The 22422-nt window shown below is 50.5% G+C and overlaps 2 protein-coding genes across 2 annotated transcripts; both read right to left on the reverse strand.

Moving 5' to 3' along the window:
• Positions 1-1365: 1365 nt before the first annotated feature.
• Positions 1366-4438, reverse strand: Hoxd3 (homeobox D3). Its single transcript, XM_057755036.1, has 2 exons — positions 3898-4438; positions 1366-2123 (listed from the first exon to the last, which is right to left on the reverse strand). The coding sequence occupies exons 1-2, from the start codon at positions 4436-4438 to the stop codon at positions 1366-1368; spliced, it is 1299 nt and encodes a 432-aa protein (XP_057611019.1).
• A 15154-nt stretch (positions 4439-19592) lies between these two features.
• On the reverse strand, positions 19593-21117 carry Hoxd4 (homeobox D4). The gene is made up of 2 exons (XM_057755043.1): positions 20620-21117; positions 19593-20069 (listed from the first exon to the last, which is right to left on the reverse strand). The coding sequence occupies exons 1-2, from the start codon at positions 21044-21046 to the stop codon at positions 19735-19737; spliced, it is 762 nt and encodes a 253-aa protein (XP_057611026.1). The 5' UTR covers positions 21047-21117; the 3' UTR covers positions 19593-19734.
• Between the last annotated feature and the right edge of the window lie 1305 nt (positions 21118-22422).

The raw sequence follows: 22422 nt of genomic DNA on the forward strand, positions 1-22422 counted from the left end.
ACTACTGACCATTACATAGGAAAAAAAAATCCTGAGCACTTCCTAGAGATAAAAGCCTGGGTGCTTGTCTCTGCGTGGTCATTTCTTTTTATACCCCTGCACCTTAGGTTTTCATAGCTTAATCCTTCCTGTTTCTCTTATGCTTTTTCTTTGATTGTCAGGTTTTTTTCCAAAAGTTTAATTTTTATTATTTAATGCAGAAAAATGAGCTCTGCCTCCCCCTCACTCCAATGTAACAATTATGTCCAGAAAGAGGTGGTAGAAAGAGTCATGCAGGTGCTGCTTTGGCAAAACCCCATTACAATCGCGCTCCGAGAATATCTCCAGGTTTGCACCCTCTGGTTACTGCCGCCCGATTTCAATAGCGTGAATGTAATCAAGCATCCCTCCAAGACAAGTTATGCAATGGGTTCCGAATGAACAAAATATTTTTCAGAGGGTCCTTTTTTATTGGGGGAGGGGCTTACAGAGGGATCAAGGCAGAGTTGTCTGCCTGCAAATGTGTGTGAGTAACACAGATACACTTCCAACTGAGGAAAATTTTTTTTATTCTAAATGTTTGTTCAAATAGTAGCAGACAATTTGAAATCAATAAACTGTGTCGAGTGGTGAAGGCTTCGGTTGTTGAGAAACGCCGTGCTATGCCACCGGGCTGCCTGCCTCTAACCATGAAGGGCGGATTGTGATCTCAATCCTTTACAGCAACTACAAACACCAGCCACGGTTACAACTGTTCAAAACTACTCTCTCAACTAGTTCAGACCAAGGGGACTAAAGAGATGAAATGTGGCCCCCAAGGCCCGGGAGCGCGTACCTAGGCCCGGCTGGAGAATTCTACAAATATACACATAAATACATTAAGACGAGGATAAATAATCAGGGAAACGAAATTACTCGCTTCAAATAATAAATACAGATTGTTTAGTCCGATGCAATCTTTACAGGAGGGGAAGGAGCATATAAATTAAGGTCTCTGAAACTAAGCTAGACGGAGGGGCCAGGCCTGGGATTCTCCAGGCTCTAGTCCCTCTTCAGGACACGCCACGGGTGGGTCTCGGACTTACCTTAGGGACACCATTACCAGATTAGAGTCCCTCGGTCCGCAGTATATGGCACTGTCAGGTTTACAGGGGAGGATCCTTGCGGCTGATTTATAGCGAGTCACCCAAAGGAAGACGCGCTTGGAGGGGAGGCCCAGTAGTGTCAGCCTCGGCCGCTGGAAGCCGGGAGACTCGAGAGGCAGCGGCCAGACCAGATCAGGGAGGGGGGGTGCCCCGAGCTGCCCCTCGGGCCCCGCCCCGCCACCACCCCTGCCACCAAAACCAGAGAGGTAATTGCACCGAGCTACCAGGCCGGCGGCAACCGCTACAGATGTGTCAGTTTGGGGGCCTCGGGCAGGCGTCCCTGAGACGAGTGGTGAGCCGAGAGATCTGTGTAGGTGGGATGAGGGTCGCACGGTCCGTGGTGGTGGTTGCCAGGGATTTGCGCGGCGCAGCTGTAGTCCACGCTGGCCGAAGACGGGTGTGAGAGGTGGCCCAGATTGAAGACCGGCCCGGATGCGGGCGCCATGGAGTCGACGAAGTTGCCACCCACGTACACCGGGCTGCCCTGCAGGTTGGCGCTGGCGAAGCCGCCGCCGTTGCTCGCCATGGGGTGGGGCTCGAACTCGGGCGCCGCGTAGCGCTTCTGCTGCGGCAGGCAACTGCTGAGCGGCGCCGTGTAGGCTGCCAGGCCGTACATGTTGGGCTGCGATTTGGCGAAAGCGGGCGGCGAGGGTGCGTCGTAGGCCAGGCCGGGCACCGGCGGCAGCTGGCCGGAGTAGGCCACGTGGCCCGCCGCTCCTCCAAGAGGTGGGCTGCGCTCTGGGGACTGGCCCGCCGGAGAATGCAGGATGCCCTTGGCCTTCTGGTCCTTCTTGTATTTCATGCGACGGTTCTGGAACCAGATCTTGATCTGGCGCTCCGTGAGGTTCAGCAGGTTGGCCATCTCCACGCGGCGCGGCCGGCACAGGTAGCGGTTGAAGTGGAACTCCTTCTCCAGCTCCACCAGCTGAGCGCTCGTGTACGCCGTGCGCACCCGCTTGGATGCTGGGCCCGGCGGGCTCTTATCCTCGCAGTTCTCTCCTGGGCAGAGGTAGAGACAGAGAGGGTGCTGAGCGAGGGGTAAGGAACCTCAGAATAGAGAGGAGTGCTTTCCTGTCTTCATTTCTCTCCTCTGCTCTCACCTCCAATCCCTCCAGTGGGGTAGAAAGCTTTGATCGGTCAAAGTCTGAAGGAACACTCACTCTACACGCCTCTAGGCCTACCTGTCAGTCGCACCTGCAGCTGCTGCCTTCCCCTGCCCTTCCTTTTCTCTCCACCCTACCCCACCATCTCATCTCAACCCACAGGCCATGAAGGACTTTACTATGAGGCTAAGAGCAACTCGTGAGACACTCCCCTGTCAAAAAGAAAAAAAAAAAACAAAAAAGCCAGGCTTCTTTGAACACCCCTCCCAAGCTCTGCTGCTGGGGACTAGGGGTTGGAGGTCGGGGTGTCTGATGTAGCTCCAGCCTACCCGGTTTGTTTACAAGTCAAGCACTCCAAAGAGTGAAGAAGTAGGGAGGGAGGGGTCTTGGCACCTGACTCCAGCCAGGTGCACCCAAAGGCCAGGAGGTGATAATACACCCCCCACCAAGATACTGCCCTGGAGTTTGAGGGGATCCCAGGGCCAGGCTGAAAGCATGTTGCATATGGCCATGCAGCCTCAGCACTGGCTTCACCTCCCCTGCCACCCCTCAGCTGCATGTCCACTCCTTCACTGGGAAGACAAATGGATTTCTCCTGGGAGGGAGGGCCTGTGTCTGAGCTGAGGAGGGAGGGGCAGAGCAGGGAGCTTTCCAGCAGGAAGAAGCTTTCCTCTAGGAGCCACAAGCCCAGGGAGCATCAGGCAGAGCAGAGACCTGATAACAAATCACATCCCAGGCTCCAGACTAGCCCTGAACCAGGAAAGTCAACCCCATCAAGAACGCAAAGCCAGAACCGTTCAAGAAGGAACGGCCTGGGCAGAGAGAGAAGGCATCGGCTCCTCACTGGACCCATGTTCTTCAGATTTAAAATGGACCAACAGAAGTCTCCTCAGCTCTAGAGTCTCCCTTCCCAGGGCAGGAAAGCCCACAGCTGCTCTTGTTCTCTCCCCGAGTATCTGCTCTTCCCTGTTATGGGTTCCCTAGAGTGAGCTGAGTCTTACAGTTTTGCCCTGAAGGTCCTGAAGTCATACCCCTTAGATCCCAAGTTCACCACTTTGCAGTTCTGGGGATCTGAGAAAAACGATGGTGTTAACATGTGTCTATTTGAAAGAGGTATTTGGAAAGTTAAATAAAATAAATGGATAATGTTTATAACTTATTTGGGCATGGTTCTTTTTCTTCTTTGGGGTATTATTTGTCTTGACTTGGCTTTCTGTTTTGAGACAAAAATCTCTTAATGGTGTCCAGGAACTCACTACGCTTCCTAGGCGCTCCTTGACCTCGAGATGCTCCTGCCTCAGGCTCAAGTGATGGGATTATAGGTGTACAAAGCCACACCCTGCCTGTCTTCACATTTGAAGGGCTGGTGGGTAAAAGAGGAAGCTGAGTTATGACCAGTGTCTGGAAAGGCAGATAATATGTCAGCATAAGAAAGAACTTCCTATGAATAAGCATGAGATCAGTCCAACAAGGGCATCAGCGAGGAAAGCACTGCCCTGTCTCTGCAAGAGTATGTATCCAATGAGAATCACTAGAAAAGACAGACATTTCTACATTTGGATACAGTGTTGCTAAGGTTGCTCTTATAGACCTGAGTCTCTTGGCTTCCAGGTAATTGGTTCTTAAGGTCAGTCTGGAGGGTTATGGTCTAGAGATGCCCAGAGAGCTACCTGAAGTGGCACAGCTGTTCTTCTGCTTTGAGTTCTGTCGGGATTCTTTCATCCAGGGGAAGATCTGCTTGCTGATGGTGGCAGAAGAGCTGGAAGCATTAGGCCCACCCTTGGTCTTCTTGGCAGGTACTCCACCTCCAGGGTTGGTGGGCGACGAGGGGGGCAAGGTGGGTGGTGGAGGAGGGGGCTGTGGTGGTTGCTGCTCTGAGTTCAGCCCAGGAGGCTGGTTGCCACCAGCCCCACCCTGGCTGTTCCCAGTGCCAGGTCGCATGCAGCTACCATTAAGTTCAGCTCCTTTATGGCCTGGGACTCGGAGAGGTGCAGAACTCTGGATGGAGCAGGCAGAACCTGGGTAGTCACTGTCCAGGGAGTTGGCAGCAGCAGGAGGTGGGTAGGGCTGGTGAGGAGTGCTGTAGCCATATGCCTCCGTGGCTTTGCTGTAACCATAGCCTCCAAAGAGTCCTGGGTTCTCATAGTATGCAGCCTTCTGCATGGTGCACTCAGGAAGTTCCAGGGCCTCCTGACCCTGCTCAAATAACATTGACTACCACTCTGCCCTTCACCACCAAGGCCAATGTCTGCTGAATCTTGAGAGAGCTGGGTCAGCTCCCAGGTTCCAGGTGACCTGCCAAGAAAGAAAGGGGAGAGATCCTAGAGGGATTGCCATTGGCAAGACCAGTCAATACAAACAGACTAGAGCAGGCTTTCAGCTGCCCACTCACTTTGAAGTAGAAGGATGGGCAAGGTTCTGGATTGGGGTTTTATGAAGCTCAATTTAAACAAAATTTTGAAAAAGTTGGAGTATTTCTCTTAAATGTAAGAAAAGACCTTTCCTCCTGAGTTCAACTTTAGCCTAAGGAAGAAGTTCTTTCCACCTCAAGATTCTCTTGGAGAATTGTCTTTCTCCAAGATTGTCAACACAGCTTTTGAGCCTGCATGGGAAAACATTTATGGCTGACTGATTCTTCCTCTGAAAGATGAACTTCTTAAAGGGAAGGATTGCTTTTTTTTCATCTACATAACTCTAGCATTCAATGCCAGTGTTTATTGAATCGATGGATGAATGAGTGGATAGGTCACAGTCAGTCTTTGGATAATCCTGGGGCTTGGTTTTGCTTGATGCTAGAGATCAGCTCCAAGGTTCTGTACATGCTGTGAGGGGCTCTACAAACCCCAAGCCCTAATGCTGTGAGGGGCTCTACAAACCCCAAGCCCTAATGCTGTGAGGGAGCTCTACAAACCCCCAAGCCCTAATGCTGTGAGGGGCTCTACAAACCTCCAAGCCCGAATCTCAGTGTCTGGATGGACAAAAGAGAAGCTCTATTACACACCCAGAGTTTCCAGAACTTCCCACTTAGTTTCAGAATCACACTCTTTTTTGAAGACCCAGACAGTCCACTTTGATGGCAGGCTGAGAATCCACACAGTTAGTTTTATGGGGCAGCACTCTGAAATCTACAGTGAAGAAAACTAGAAAGAAAAAAAAATTAAAAAAAAGGAAGACTTAAAGACTCCCAAACTCACTTTGAAGCTAAAAGGGGGAAAAAGGTTGTGGTTTTTTTTTTAAATCTGCATTTCCCACACCCCTACTTTGTCTTTCTGCTACTTTTAGAAGGGGGGTCCCTAAAAAACTAGTGAAAGGATTTAGATCTTAAAATGCATGCAGTGTGAGTGAATGGTGAATGCTCTCATAACTTTATCGTTTTCCTTTGGATCTTTACATAAATAGATATTATATTGACCTCTGCTCTGGACAGTCCATTCTGCCCCACCTGTCACCCAACCTGTAGCCAATGAGAGAAGTTCTCCTGACATGATGGATGGACCCAGACTTAGAAGGATGGAAAGGAACTAAGAAAAATTCTTCTCCTTTTGTGTGCTCTGACTCTTCATGAGGGGGGTGCTCTCTCCACCCATCCTGAAAGGCTCCTGAGGAGTTAAAGTATAACTAATATCGTTCAATCACTTTTGTCTGTTTGATAAAGAAAACCCACAGGTCAGCTCTTTGGCCTCAGTGCTTGAGCTCATCCCAAAATTCTCCCTGGCTTCCTCCATCATGAGAGACCACATCATGCAGACTTAAACACAGGAACCAAAACACTTGTGTGTTAATATCTCCCTGTATTTCCACCAGAAAGCCCAACCCCTGAAGAAAAGTCTCCAAATTAGCCTTTGTTTGGTAGTTTGGTTGCCCATTTTGCTTTAGAACACAAGTGAATATACCATTTATCTTGATGAGAGAGATGGGTCCTTCTCAATGGGTTGCAGTAATAACTGAAATGTTTTGTCATAAGCCTTGTTTCTGCTAGTATCCATAAATGTGTGCAGTTAAGATATCCACCTAACAAAGCTAGACTAATTCTTTTGATTAATTTTCAATACCAACCCCTGACTATTAAAGTTACCAAAGAGCAAACGAACAGTAAATCCTCCTTCTGTGACTAATATTTATATACGTTTGCCTCAGGCCAAAGAAGCTGCCACACTAGGTCGACTAAGTTTTAAGGTTTTTCAGGGATCCTGCTCCATTCTGGAAGTCTGAGTGGTTGTTTGCATCAGGCTTCTGAGACCACCTGATTCTGTTTGCTGCTGCTTTATCACTTCCTTGACAGCTGTGGAAGCAAAACATCCCCCTTCTGCCTCCGTGTTGACCAAGTTTGTATTGGGAGGTGGACCAGTCACATTAAAATAGCTTCTTGAGGAACCAAGCGAGCCCATGAGACAGATGGCTTTTACATATTATTTCTGCTCCTGTGGCATGTTCTTAGAAAAATCTCTCTATAAAGGCCTTGGAGGCACAGATAGCCCTCACAACCAGAGTCATCTCTTGCCTCTTTACATTGTCTCAAATAATTTCCAGGCCCACTTGATGGGCTAATGTCCATTTCTTTACAATCAAAGGTAGCAGGGGTGCTCTTCTTTTCAGGAAAACACACGCACACACTCACAACTTTGCAGCACCCACCATACAGAGCCCTGAAGAAGCTCCGCTTCCAGAGCACAACCTGAAAATATTGTTACAAAACTGATTTTTTTAAAAAAAAAGTTTATTTCTTTCCAGAAATCTCTACTCCTTGTGAACTTTGCTTGAACCTAAAAACGGGACTGGGTCATAAATCATTTGGACAATGGTCAACTGTTCAGTGGCTCATCTTTTCGATCACTCCCCCCTTCCCGTTAAGGCTTTCTTTTCTCACCCTTTGGTACCTTTGCTCATTAGAGCACCAAGATCCAAATGCCTTGGGGGGGGGGGAGGAGGCACAGCTTTGGGGGAGGAGCAGTTGAGCAGGACTTCTTATTTTGGAGTAGTCCTCAGTTTTCCTCTCCTCCTAGCCCCTCCCCCTCTTCCTTCTCTTTCTATCCCCCCCCCCCCCACACACACACCCTGGCCAGAGGAGCACAGTGTGGTGCGGCCACCCTGTCCTCTGGAGCACTCCTCTCCTCTTAGGGAAGGGTCGCCTAACTGAACTGGTTAGTTCTTTTCCAAAGTCCCTGGAAGTTACCCAACCCAGCGTGGAGGCCCAACCGCAGGCCCAGAAGACAGGGCCAAATGGTTTCCAGCCGGAAGGAAGGCCAGGCACCCTCTCAGAGTTCGCATCCCTCGCTCCCCAGCCGCGCTGGCCCGCCCACTAGGCCTAGCCTCAGAAGCAACGGAGCCCTTATACTTGCTCACTGCACTTAATTCTGCCCAGATCAATACCTAATATGATACCGAATAAATAAAAGGCGCTCACAGCGGCCAGGGGACAGGGTTATTAAGCAGCTGGAGCTCTCACGGTGCATATCAATGCACCTGTCATTGTGGTTTGTAACAAAATTTATGACTGCGACCACGGCAGCAGTAAACGCTTCAGTAAGGAATGAAAAGAAAAACACTTCCCAAGGCCCGGCACTTTTCAGAAGTGGAAAGCAGGCTCCGCGTAGGAGGCAGAGCAGCAAAAGAATCCCCTACTCCGCACTTTTCCCGTCCACACACCCTGCGTGCGAGCTGCGGGATTATATAAAGTGGCCGACGCCGGCCTGGGCCAGCAGCTATGCTCAGTAGCCCGAGCTGGAAAGAGGATCGCAAGCCCAGCTGAGGACCACAGACCTGCTACCCGCCTGGCCTCCGACGCGGGGAGGCTCGATGGACGCGCAGAGACCCGCTAGGCGTTTGCTAGCCGGCCGTGGGCTTTGCTCGCCCGCCGTGGCTGCGGGAAGGCCGAGGGAGAGGGAGGCTTGGGCTGGGAGGGAGCCGACAGCACCGGGCTGTGTCTAGCGCTGCAATGGTAGTAAATAACGGGACTTCCACCGTCAGTCGGTGCCAGTTAAGACAGAAGTGGGAGGTGATGCTTGTGTTAGCTTCTCTTAAAATTCTCAGAGGTTTAAGTTAATCTAACGCTTTACTTTGCTTAAGCCGGGTCTTCAAATAACCCACGGGTCTCGACTCTTACTGGGCATTCTAGTTAATTCAGTGGGACCGAGTGTTGACACTCTTTTCCCTGATGGCTTTGCAACTTCAGGTTTGGGAAACCACTCCTCAGCAGGTTTGCTGGGAAAAGAACTATTTGCCCACATTCTCCCACCCCTCAACCTGAGCCTCTTCTGCCCTTTGGGAAGCCCAGAGCGCCCATTCTAAATCACTTCTGTTTAGCCCGGATAACTCAGTACAGTAACACACCCTGCATTTAAGACAGCGGACCTACTCTATTAAAGCGCCATAAATTTGAAGGCCGATGATCGGTTCTCATGTAACAGGCAGCCGCTCACACTGAGGTGATCCACTTCAAAGCCGCCCTTTGTTTTATGTCTTGATGTGGGAATCCTGGGATGGCTACTTTGAGCTGAAGGGAAGGAACATGGAAATGCGGTGGGGATTATTTATTTAAATCACCCCCCACGCGCCACAGTTTTGTGTGTGAGTATATTGTCTTGAATTTTGTTTCTAACTCTTTTTGTAGGCTCTTCAGTTTTCTTTGATACTCTGCAGAAGCAGATCTGGAACAAAAATGGAAAACTCAGGAGCAGCCGGTTTTGTCTTGCAAACATTGCCAGGAGAGCCTTTACCCCCTTTAAGGGTGTCATAATCAATGTGGCTATTGTATGTGGAGCCTGCAGCCATTCCAGATGCTTTGGCCCCAGCAGAATGAAGACTCAGTTGGCTCCAGGGGAACTAGAGGGCAAAAATCCTTGCCTGGGTGGGGGAGGGGAGAGAACCTGGTCGTGAGGAAAGGACCCCGAGGTGAGCCAAGTGGGTCAGGCTGCGCAGAGAACGCGTTGAATGGAGGTGGGAGGAAGACGGGTTAGGAAAGGAGGTTAACTATTTAAGTGCACCTGGGGTGGATGCTGCTAGAGGACCCCCAAAGGACCCGAGTGAACCTGGAGCTAGGCACTGGCTATATCCCGGTTTGCACATTGTATCTCTGGCTCAGCTAGCTTTCCTGAGTCTATCAGAGAATACCCAAACCGTTCTAGGACTGGGTTGCTCAATTCTGAATCGGGACTAGGCTATAAATCGCCTTGAAGACAGCGGACCCACTCTGTTAAAGTGCCTAAGAAACCAACAGCCCTCCCTACCTCCACCCCAAGCCGCTCTCCAGCAGGCGCTGGCCCCTGGTCAGGTGAAAGGAAAGAGACGCTGTCTCTCTCTTGATCTGCCCTGTGCAATTTGTCGACTCAGTAGTTTGCAAACACTAAACTGCGCCCGGGAAAACCCCACACAAAGCGTTCAGGGCGCTTCTAAAGACTAGAGAGCGTAGCCATAAGCCTTTGAAGTGACCTTTGGCTCACGCTGCAATAACTCACCCCTTAATGAACACCCAACGGAAGCGCCTCAGAGAGATCCCAGCCCGGTAGGATTCCTAACTTTGCGCCCTGGCTTCAGCTTCCCAGACGACCTGGGTCCAAGGGGGCATGTCATTTGCCTGCTTACTATACCCCAACCCGCTTGACTGGGCCCCCAAGGATGGCGTAGTAGAGATGCAGGGGTTCTCAGGATGCTCAAACCCGTGGCCGTGGCCGAAGTCCTCAAATCACTTTATATTATGCAATCGCGTGGGCAGACATCAACCTGCGATTATCTTTATTTTTGAAAAGGGCGTTTTTAGACATAGAATCACTCCCCAAGAAGATGGATCTAGTTAAATTTTATTTTCCAGGTGCTGAGGAACCCGGTAAGTTCGTACTTGGGCTTTTTATGGTGAATGGTGCGCTCTGAGCTCTGGGCACAGGGGGCTTGGGAAGTGGAAAGGGAAACGGATCCCAAGTTGGTTAGTTGGGTCACAATCAAAACACCTTTCCCCCAGAGCTTTCTTCTGCGTTCCCTCCTCTCCTCTTCTTCAAACTAGGCGGCACTGACCTAATTTCTGTGTTTTGGGTGCCCCAAATCGTGGTCTGAACCCGGCTGGATTCTCGTCCTGTCTGAGTTCTAGTACCCCTTTCTCAGCCAGAAACTTCAGAAGCAGAAGGGTCCTGCCCGCTAGCTGTTGGGGAAGAGCTGGCTCCAGACAACCCGACCCCCATACCCCACCCACCATCCGCACCCAGGGAAAACTCTTCAGGATAGGGGCCAGAGAGGAGACTTGGTGAAGATTATTGAAAATTTCGGGGAAGTTCTAAGTGAGTGCTCCATGGGGCCAAATGAAATGCTGCTCGCAGTAATTGGATTCAGCTGACTAAGCTGGCTGGCTCGCAGCTCCGAGGCAGTGAGTAAAGTAAAAAACGTCCACCGATTTCAAATTCTGATGGAGCCCGGTGCGGCTGATTGACAAAACAACTTGTCTCGCTCCCTTTGAAGGCAAGGGCCCTGGAACTTAGTCCCTTCTCCCAGTGGGGCCTGGCCCAACTTAAATTTCGGGAGTGTACTTCAATTTGGGGTTCCTTCCATGGGGTAGTGCAGTGGAATCTGGCCCACTCCCGCTCATGAAGCCACTCACCAATGCCTTGGTTGGGGGTAAAGACCTGGGATAGTTTGTCTTCTACACTTGTAGGCTGAAGTTAGAAGGAACAAGTCAACAAAAGGATATGTGGAATGCAGAAACCAATATGATTTAGCTTTTACCACTTAGGGTTATTTGGGTAGAAGGACCCAGAAACACTAAACCTTTCTTCATCATTGTAAGAGTCAAAGCCTATGATGAGAGACTGGAGAAGCCTCTCAAACTCTTCAGGGTAGTTGGGGGGGGGGGTTCTTTTCAAATTGGGGGACATTTTTACTCCTGTGGGGAAAAAATGGAAAGCCAACAGCAAGAGGTAAAGGCTCGCCAGTGTTTGGAGGTGGCTACCAGAACAATGCAGGGAGCTGGCTGGTCACACAGTTTATTTTAAATGCGTATAAATCAACCCGCCTGCACCCCAGCCCAGCAGCCCAAGACGCAGAATTAATATGATGTTCCATCTTACTTTGGCAGTGACAGTGTAAAAAAAAAAAGTTTCTTTTTATTCATCCCATTTTCAGCCCATTCTCATAACTACACATTTACCCTCAAAATACTCACTCCAGCCCCTAGTCCGCTCAACAAACCCACTCCTTAAACTGCTACACCCCTCCCCAAAGCTGCCGGCCACCCTCCAAGCCTGGTAAGGTGATGTCCTCTTAACCTTTTGGTAGGCGGGGAATGTCCCCATAAAAGCACCTCGTTACGATTAATCACCGTCCTCGATGTATATGTAGGAGCGCGCATCTAGGTCTGCGGGCTGCCTCACCAATTGGCAATAATCAAGATCACAGATTACACAAAATAAATCATATTTAGTATCCCGCTCAGGGCAGCAAACAACACCGTGCCCAAAGATTTCCATTTTGTCATGCAATTGCTTACCTGGATCCCAATTTATCATAAACCTGGTGTCCTCGGTCTCAGAGTGGGCGCCAGTGGGGGGCAGAGCTAGCCTTCCCCCTTTGTCTGCAGACAGCAGTGTCCCAACCCTGGTCTTGTGCGCTTGCAGACTCGGCCATATACCCAAACACACGGAATTCCCGGTAGAACGGAACCAGGCTGAGGTTCAGCTACCAATAAACGCTGGAGGAACGAGCTTGTAGTCCCCAAGCTGGCTTCGCCTGCGCTGCTCGCTGGTCGGTCCACCCGCCCGCCGGTCCGCTCCCAGGCCCAGAGCGGAGGCCACTTGCTCCCCCACCCACTCCTGGGTTCCTGCCCAGCCCTCCCAGGCCCCCCAGAGCTCGGGATTTGTTTTGCTTTCGGAACGTGGTCCTTTCTGAATTTGGAGAGAGCCCCGGAAACCCCCTCATAGTCGGGAAATACAGACGCTGCCTTCAAATGCGAGCATATTTGTTCACGTGACCCCGAGGGAAGATTGTACTGATTGAGGCTGAAACTTTCACGCCATCCAGCCCAAGAGCGCAGCCAGGCCTGGGGGCTGGGAGGAGGGGCGCAGGAAGCTTGGGACCCAGGCGCCTTCCCTGGGGCAAGACCCTGGTGGCGGAGAGAAGGAAAGCCTCCGTCCTCGCAGCTTGGGATCAGCGCAGCCACAGCCTGGCCGACTGCAGTGGGGTGAGGACTTGAGAGTCTCTCCGGGCAAAGACCTCTGACCCTGGCCCGGCCTTCTGCCAGACCTACCAGTGGATTACACATTTTAGAGGTTTCCTCTTAGAAGCCTTTGTGGAAAGGACTATGAAAAAAGAAATCCGGGGCTTCCCTAGCTCCTCAACGTTCTATACTCCATATCTGCACGCACCTAGACAAGATGTCCTGCCCGTCCCCCAGGCTGCTGTCTGTCTGCTTTCTTCACTCCCAGCCAGGCACTTAAGTCTCCCAGCACCCGTTCCTGCCTTAAGGTAGGACCCGCTGGTTCCCAATTCTGGCCTGTCACCCTGCCACCCCAGCCACTCCTTGGGGGCGCTGGCTGGGGTTCGCGGACTCAGCAGGCAAGCTGCCGCTACTGAACCTGAAGGAAAAAAATCGCCTAGCAGCAGGGCAGGCCCTGGCGTGACCTCTTTTCTTGGCCCTCCGAGCACTACACCCAAGTGTTTTGGGGTCTGGAGTCACCTAGGCGAGGAATTCTTGCCCACCTTGATCTGTGTGAGTCCAGATCTGCTCAGAGCCAACGGGATCCCGCAGGCCCAACAACAGCCGGGGCAGCTTCCCGCTTCCTGCAGTAACTCCAAGAGGGCAAGGGGGCCTACTGAATCGGGCTTATCTGGGGATAAGGAGATTTCTATTTTAGAATTACTGTATCAGAACACGATCTCACCACACTGCAAGCGACTAGATGAGATTGGCGGTAGATATTCTGCATGTAGGAAGAAGAGTTAAGCGAATCTCGAATCTCGGTCAGGGCTCACTCCTGTCTAACCTCTGGTCAGGCCGCCTTCACCCTAGAATCCCATATGATGGGAAACTCCCTCCCGAATTTGGCTTTCTCAGTTTCTTAGCGGCTCTGCCAAGAAGTTGATGTCCCATGGCTTGCATGGCCTCTTAAGAGGCAAAGTGAACCCCAAAGCTATATATGAGCTCCAGGGAAAGAAAATAGGTTTTGAAACCCCAATCTAGAGTACCCGGCAGGTTCCAAAGAAAAGGTCCAAAGAAAAGATCCTTCTCCCAAACTTAACAGGGAGTCCCCTCCTTTTGTTCACCTGTCCCGGCCAGGGCTCAGACCCACTTGGGGTGCCTGCCCGTAATGGACCTTAGGCTAACCCCACTCCACCCCCATTCTGAGGACCCCGCCCCCAGGCTTCCAGCCAGGGGTTGAGCTCGCGGCAGACTGCAAGTGTTAATTCCCCAGTCAAATGGGGGCTGCTTTGCGGGAATTCGTCTCCAGGAAAGGATCTAAGCCTTCTTCAATCGGAGCATATGTTCATAGAGCAATAAACCGGAAAGATTTACAGTCCTCGCCCGGCCCCCAACAGCCTCACACCCTTTCAGGAATTACTTACGATGATTTATCACACCAACCAGGGCAATTGTCACACTGATAAAATAGCCCGGGCCTGTGCCCGCCAAGCCGGGCCTTGGGAGGCTGTTGGAGGCCCGACCTCTAGTGAGACTGGGAAGCCTTTTTGTGGGTTCCTTTCTGAACCTACCAGGGGATGTCTGAGTGGATTGAAGTGGGTGGGGTGAGCGGGGAGACGATTCTCATTGAGAAAAAACGCAAGCAGAGAAAGCACCCGGAATCTGCGTGCAGGAGTCACTTGCTAAGCACATAAACATTTGTCATCTTTGAATAATTGAATTAATGTGTTATTGTTTGAATGTATAATTCATAACGGGAAAAACTTTGTTGTTGTTCTGACGGAGAAATACACACACACACACATAAAAATTTTAAAACAAACATACACACAACTCTAAACTCTAATTACACAAGGCCTGCTCTCTGAATTCTCCTCAAAGTCAGTGGAGGCACGGATGTTGGGAGTGGGGGGAAGTGAACGAAAGAACTGTCCATTGAGAATCCCGGGTCAGAGCCTGCAGTTAAAAGAAGAGAATGTTTGGTACTGGCCCCCCATCTCAGGGCCGTGGCTAGCTGTGGTGGGGTTGGACCGAAGCACAGCTGCCTTCAGGACGTCAAATCTTGGAGTGGGGGTGAAAAAAGACCAAAAAAGTGAGCAAGAGACATTGTCGCTTTGCGGCTCACCACAGCCTCGCGCCTTTCTCGAAGGCTTCCCCTTGCTTTGGTTGCTCCGACTTGGAGGGCTTCTTTTCCTTTTGTTAGATATTCAAAAAAAATTACAAATCCGAAACTAAAGAGGAAGCAAGGAGAAACTGCTCGCTGGAGCGATGAGCCGCTGAGCTAGGGGTGGGGAAGGCAGAGAAGGAGAGAAGTAGCTTGGAATCATTATCTGTTGGTTAAAATCTGCCTGGGGTAAAATTTCAACTTGATTTTATAGCCTTCTATTATGACGCAAAGAAAAATTTACGAGCCTCGCTTGAAAAGAGGGCCAGGGCCTTTTCTCGCTGGTTTAAGAATAGGCGGCAGATGCGGTGACAGCGACCATTGTTCCCGGTAGACACAGGCGACCGGGCAACCTCGGCCCGCGTGCGCCAGGAGTGTCCCCAGCCCGACGGGATTTTTTTTTTTCTTTAAACTCCTGTTGTCTGGGGAGCAGCCTGCGCGCACCCTCGCACCCTCACCCCCTGCACCCTCACCCCTCGCATACCCTCGGCACCCTCATCCACACCGCCCCCCCCCCTCTCTCTCTCTCTCTCTCTCACACACACACACACACACACACACACACACACACACACACACACACACTCTCGGCCGCCCATAGTAATTTTTCATAAGTGCAAAGCTTCGCTGAACCAAAGGTCACGATCCAAGCCACTAACAACTTCTGGCCGGCGCGCGGTTCCAAACCAGGGAAGCAACGGCAACTATTAGTCAGCGGCTCTGACAGCTAAGTTCATTAAGGATTGAAATCTGATGAAATAAAAGTAGCCCAAATATTTACCTGCGGGCCGCGCTCAGCGCCCGCCGCGGGGCCGGGTCTGCGGGCGCGGGGGGACCCCCCTCGGCGGGCCGTGTTCTCGGGATCCCTGCACTTTCCAAGTCGGAGAGAGCCCTTTGCGTGGCAGATTAATGACGACTCCGTGTTTCTTAAGGGACGTGCTGAATTAATTATTTCGCCAATCACGTGGTCGCGACTTGTAGAAATCTATTCTTATCATCTTCCTCGCACTTTGAAAATTCTCCGGGTTATGAGCGGCCCTCCCCCGGCTGCCGCCGAGCCCCGGCCGCCCAGCCCGGCGTGGGGGGCAGGGAGGGCTCCCCAACATGGCGCCGTCTGCCGAGGGTCCCAGTTACTGTACTGTACTCAGCCGGCTCAGCTATGGACTCGCTTCCTCCTCATCCCTGCCGGTGATTCAATACACACAGCGGTATTGATGTATTGGTGGGCACAGAAGGAGCCATTAACCAGAAGACGGGCAGAGGACAATCATAAAATGTGTCTGAATATTTAAACTTCTGTCTGCGCACTTATAAATACACATGTCCACGCGTCTGGGTCGAGCCCTTCCATATATTAAGGACATATGTTCTATTTTATGTATTCTACTCATTTCCTGTCTCCAGCAAGACACCCCCTATCTCTTTTGGAACTCCTGTCTTGGCCCCCTCTTCAAAGCTGAGGCCAAGATGTGGGAAAGCCCTCGTGATAAAAATAGTGCATGATACTTTTTATACTAGAGAGTGTTTATTGTTGTTTGAGGGGCCAGGAGGATTCAGGGAAGAGAGGCAGGTGTTGGTAACCCCAGAGGGGTTCAGCAGCCCCAGAAAAGTAGGAGTCCAAGATGAGGGGCTAGACAGGTCAGGTCAGAACAATCACCAGCCAGCCAGCCTCAACTGGGCCCAGAACAAGCACTCACCCAGCCTCTGGAGAGTGGGAAGGATTCTCACACAAGGAAAACTTCCTGGGGAGGGGGGTTTCCTAAGAACTGGCCAGACAGAAAGCCTATTTGGAGCCCCCTAGTAGTTCAAGCAGTCTCTTCTCTTTCTTTCAACAAATAATGCCCTCCACCTTGCAGCCTGGATCTGGCATCAGGCTTTCCAATGCTCACAAAGTAAAGAAGTCAGACTGGGAGTGGACGGAAATGTAGAATTGCTAGACCCTACATGACTTTTAATTTTCACACCATAGGCACCAAATAACTTGGTGTCAATTTTATTGCAGAAAATAAAAAGATAAATTGTTTATAATGAATGCTGGCTTTTAGGAAACTTAACAAAGAGTCTCTATCAAGGCACCAAACAGGAGGGAGATTTTACTACACCTTTTATTATTTCAAATATAGATCAATGAATTACATCAAAACTACAGGCAACAATTAATATAAATAATACTTTAATCGGTGGCAGTAAAACATGGTCAATTCTATTTTTAAAAAGCATCTTTGTGAGCGGACTCCAAGGGGCTGACTGACAATGTCACTTCTCAACAAAAGGCTGCCATGGACAGAATGAGGTGTGAGCCAGAGGCCCACTGTCCTCAGCAAACGCTCCGCTCCTCAGCCCCAGTCACCAACCCCGACACAGGTTTTAAAACACCCAAATAAACACTTCTGGCTCATATTTGGGGGAACAAACTGGAAACAAATAACAGCAAATGGGCACTAGGGCCTTTCTACCTCTTGCTTTTTCTACAGCACGTTCCCAGATGGAGACGCAGTTCCTTCCCTGCCCTAGGTGACCAGGGTGGGGGGGAGAGCGGGGGCTACCCCTTTCCTGGTCCACTCCTTTGGGCCCAAACGGATACCAGGATTCGAATGGGACTTCAGGACTGGCAACTGCTCTTTAGGCCAGGCAAGAGCAATTAGCATTTCAAAAGACAATTCCTCCCAGCTGAGTGGTAGAGCTGAGACTCAGAAACAAAGAAGTTGTTTCCCGGATTAAGTTACTTTCCAAAGTAGCGGGGCTATGTTTGAGAAGGAACCAGGGTTTTCTTCTGGAAAGGTACTTTTGGCTTTCCCTTGGGGCAGGAGGAAGAAGGGGTAGTATTTGGTCTGAAGCTGGAGGAATAACCAGGACTTCCGAGGAGAGGGGAAAGATCTATATAATAATCTTTATAGTAAGTACAGATGGTTCAATCTTGTGAAAATATATACTACCCCGCCCCAAGGCCTTGGTTCAACGTATGCTCAGATTTGGCTTTTAGGAAAGAATCTTAGCAACTTGCCAATTGGCCCAAGGATAGCTAGCTGCCCTTTTCAAAGGCAGCATCCAAAGACTGTCTCCATGTTAGAGGGACGGGGAAAAGAAGAGAAGGGTAGTTACAGTCCAAAAGGTTAAGGGTTTAGAGGTCAGTCCTCCCGGCTGAAATACAACCAATCGAACAGAAAATTTGCCCTCTGGATGAACCTGATTCTGTAATTTAGCCCTACTTCAGTAAAATACCTTTTCAGCTTCTCAACGTGAGGGCGTCAGAAAAAAAGACATCTTGACTATGTATGAACTCTGTGCTTTTTGTGATAGAAACAATGATGCGAATAATGCAGGAATATCCATCTTTAATATCCCGACGTGGTGATATTCAAGTATTGCCATGTGCAAGTCTGAGAGCCAGGCTCACCCCAAGGAGGAACAAAGAGCTTTCTCCAGGGTCTAATACAAAAGACCAAGGCTTGGAAGATACTTCAGAGAAGCAGAATTTCAGTTTAGGGACTCCAGTTGAATCCTTGCCCTCAGCTCTCTCAGAAGACACAGAACCAAAGCCCAGGCCTTTCCCTCCTCCACTGAAATCTATTTTTAAAACAACCATTGAAACCTTCTAAAGTATTCTGAAATACTGAAAAAAGTAATAGCACTATTGATTTTATGATTAAAACTTAAGTTTACCTCTCCCTATTTCTTACTGGGGTGGGGGGAGTCTGCAATCAGGGGTTTCTGTCTGAAGCCCAAGCTTTGGGGCTCAAGCTTTCAAAACCTCCTTTCATTTGAGTATATAAACTCTATCATCACCTTTGACTCTTATCTTTCTTGTTGTTAAGGGTTAGTGTTTTAAGAAAATGAGATCTGAACTCTTCCCATACGTGAAATAAAAGTAAATAAATAACTATCCTTCCTGTTGTTTGAGCTTGTGCTAAAGCCACTGGTTTCAAGGTAAAGAAGTGGGCCTGAAAACTTTGAGACTTTTACAGTTTCTGCTTGTAAGTAATGTCTTGAGAAACACTTCAGAAAACACACACACACACACACCTCAGGGAAATCCTTTTAAGATCAACACTTGTGGACGTCCAGAGTCTATTAGTTCCTTTTTAAAAACAAGACTTCCTTACTTACCTACCCTCTTTCTCCCTACTACACAGGGCCACCCACCCCCCATAGGCCATACACTGATTCTGATTCCTATAAAAATCCTGCTATGTGGAGGTACTTGGAGCATTTGGAATCCAGTTGGAATAGAAAACTCAGACATTATCTGATGGCCCAGGGCATATAGGTGATTTTTTCTTTCCCCAGAGAAAAATATTGAGCCATTTGTTTCTTTTTCCCCCTTCTCTTTCTTTCAACCACTTTGCAAACACAGTGCTGGAGCAAGCACATGTGGAAATACATTTTCAAAGCTCAGTTTTCCTGGGTCCTTGGCTTCCCTCTGGAAGGGTTAAGGGCCTCCTACACTTATTTCCAGGGGATGGGTGGGAGGGAGGAGCTCAAAATCCCGAATAGGGCCAGAAGTGAGTCCCCAGATTTCTGATTCAGCCCTTGAAGCTCGATCCTTTTCACTAGCCTAAGGTTGTTGGCACACAGGTGCCACGGATTTTCTTGTAGTCCAATCCCCCAACAAATAAATATTTAAGCAAACATAATCAGAACATAAAATAACCCGTTTCCACTTCCTTCTTGGATTTATTTCTTTGGGCCTGGGTCACTGGGAGCAAAGCATTTCTTTTTATCACAGCAGAAATTCTATAGATAACTCAGAAAGTTCTGAGATTCTCTCTCATCTCTTCTGTTCACACTGAAAACACCTAGCACTGGGTGCTGGCTTTCTGCCTCAACTGCCCCCACAGCTACTAAGCCACGCAGCCCCCTGGAGGGGTGGTGTGGAGGAGAATGTCCAGGTTCCCACTGGAGTAAGCCTCCGACCTTCATTTGCAAATTCAACATCCAACAGCAGAGGTTTTCATGAGTTTAATGACTCGCCAAGGTTTTATGTTCTCAGTAGCTCCTGCCATATGATAATATACTTAAAGAAGCCCGCCCACCCTCCCACCCCATCCCTTTAGGGAGGGGGCTGCCCTCGGGCAGGATGGTAACCTAGTCCGAGAGCGGCCTGCAAGTCCCAGGTCCACCCCCACAGTACCTTAAAGCCCAGTGAGGTGACAGCAGGCCCCGCCTGCACCCGCAGCTTCGCCTCAACCTGGAGTGCAGGGAGGGATGGGCCCAGGGTCCCCACTTCTATAGGGTCGTCAGGTCCGTGTGGTGGTCCTTGGCCATGGGCTGCAAATGCTGGCCGGGGGCAGCTGAAGAGGAGGAGCAGGAAGATGAGGAAGAAGAAGAAGACCTGCCCTTGGTGTTGGGCAGTTTGTGGTCTTTTTTCCACTTCATCCTCCGGTTCTGGAACCAGATCTTGATCTGGCGCTCTGACAGACACAGGGTGTGAGCGATTTCAATCCGACGGCGTCTGGTCAGATACCTGTTAAAATGAAATTCCTTTTCCAGTTCTAGGACTTGCTGTCTGGTGTAGGCTGTCCGGGAACGCTTGGGCTCCCCGCCGGTGTAGTTGGGGTTCACTGTGAGATAAAATAGACAGGACAGCCAGGTCAGAGCCCGGCCACTAGTTAGGCCCCTGGCTTGCCTCTGCCCTCACTTCCTGGCGCGTCCTGCAGCCCTCGGCCCTCCCCGTGCTCCAAGCTTGCCTGTTTCCTCCCTCCCGCCCTCTCCCTAAGAACACACACACTCCCACCCAACCCCTTTCACGCACCCACTCCCCAGGCTCACATATTCTCAAAGATTCTCCCTTCTCCCTGGCCCACTAAGGGTTCAGGATCTCCAACATTTTGGAAATGCCCTTCTCCCTGCTCTGCGTTCCCTCTGCTGTGGAAATGGAGTCCTCCCCCACCCCACCCCCATCCCCACCCCCTTTTGCGCCCACAGCCAAGCAGCCAGCCACATGGTCCCGGCCTGCTCCCTCAGCTATAAAAATTTATGGAGAGAGTAATTGTGGCGCCCAAGGAAGCTTCACAAGCCCCCACCCACTCGCACCCCCTCCAGGGGGCCCAGGCCAAAAGCTGCGAGTAGAGGTGGGGGAGGGTTGAAAGGGTCCCTACACCCGCTCCTTACCCGAATTCACATGCACCTTCTTCATCCAGGGGTAGACCACAGCCGGCTGCTTGAGGGCTGTCCCCGGGGGTGGCTGCTTGGGGCCGGTGGGCTGGCTGCAGGCCCGGGCGCCAGGCAGGGGCGCAGGCGGGGGCGCTGGGCACGGCTCTCCTGGGGCACCGTAGTGACTTCCTGGACCACTCGGCTCCTGTCCGTGACCCCGCGCCGGTAGCGCTGAGCCAGGCCCCTGCCCGCCGCCTCCGAAGGGTTGCTCACCGAAGTCGGGCCGTGGGTAGAGCCCCGAGGGCTGGAAGTCGGCGCCCTGTGCGCCGCTGCCGTAGTAGTCGGCTCCCTGCTCGCCTAGATAGCCACCCTGCAAATATTCCTCGCACGGAGGAAACTTGGGGTCCACGTACTTAGAGTTCACCATATACGAACTCATGGCCATTAATTTCAGAAGGTAGAAAATACTAATTTTTCTCGTGTTGTCTTTTTTTCTCCTTCCATTGGGCCCTCCTACTTGCTGTCAACTGAATAAAGTTGGGCGGCCATGTGACCAGGCCAGCCAATAGGAAGGGAGCGAGTTTATCACCGGGTTTGTGAGCATCTCATAATTTTAACAAATTTAACTAAATAACATACGTGTAATCAAGTGACTTGCCATGCCACATTTGAGAGTCCCTGACAGATGTTAATATAGTTCCAATTCTATCCCCAGTACCCCTGTTCTCAGCAGGTTACCCCGGCTTTTGTCTTCCACCGACTTTGCTAACCTCCCATGCCCTCCTCACCACCATCGCCTGAAGCTGTCCCCGAAGTGGGCACAGTTCCAGGAAGAGCGAATTCTCCTATTGGGGTGCGAAATAAGGAAGAATGAGTGTGGGCAATGTGGCCTCTGAGTTGGGTAGAGAGTGTCCCAGGCAGGCAGCCTGCCTGGCCAGCTGGCGGGAGTCCTGGACTCTGACATACAAAGACCTGTCCTGGCTTTGTTTTCATCAGGGTCACCCAAAAGTTACCAGTATCTGGCGGATCTGAATTGAGTTAGGCAATGAGTAACCGCTATGGTTTTCTGCCCATGTCCAGGCTGGGGTGTTTCTAGTTGAAGTTGGGTCTTGCTGAAATGTCAGGAGGCCCTTTAACTGTCCTGGATCTGGTAGATGTGGATTTAGTCAGGTTGGGATGGTGATGAGGGAACTTTAACTTTACCTAAATGTTACCCCAAAGGTCTCCAATGGCCTTCTTTCCAGATTGTTTTCTTCCCACACAAGGATCCTAAAACCAGGTGAGCCCCATTTGAGGACCGTCATATCTCAATATACTCCTGAAGGAACAGTTGCTGCAGGAGCTTGTTGGCCTTTCACCTCCCTCCCCAGTACCCTAAAACCTGCCCCTTTGGCCTAACACTCAGACAACCCCTTAAGCACCCCCTGGAACCTCTGTTGATAAAAGGTGAGGGCTTCTCTAAGAAAAGGCTGCACAATGTCACCAGGCAAAGTCGATCACCCTGGAATCCAAGGTAATGAAAAAGAAAGAGGTGGCTGACCGGCTCTGCAGCCCCAATTCTCGGCGCCTCGGTCTCTGGCTATGTCGGAGACATATGAAGTTTTTGCATCGACCATATATTCCCCTAGAATCGAATCTGTGACTATGTGGGTACCACACAAATTCGGTTCTACAGGGTATATATAGACAACGTTACAACCTCGGGTCCTACCCAGAGCAGACACTCAAGCAGCCGCCAGCCTAGATATCTTCAGCTCAGCCACCAGGAACTCCCCAAGCCCGGCTTTCAGAGACAGTTCAGGTAGGCTCGGAGACAATTTG

The sequence above is a fragment of the Chionomys nivalis genome, chromosome 22, assembly GCF_950005125.1.
Source record: "Chionomys nivalis chromosome 22, mChiNiv1.1, whole genome shotgun sequence".
In the NCBI taxonomy this organism is placed as follows: Eukaryota; Metazoa; Chordata; class Mammalia; order Rodentia; family Cricetidae; genus Chionomys; species Chionomys nivalis.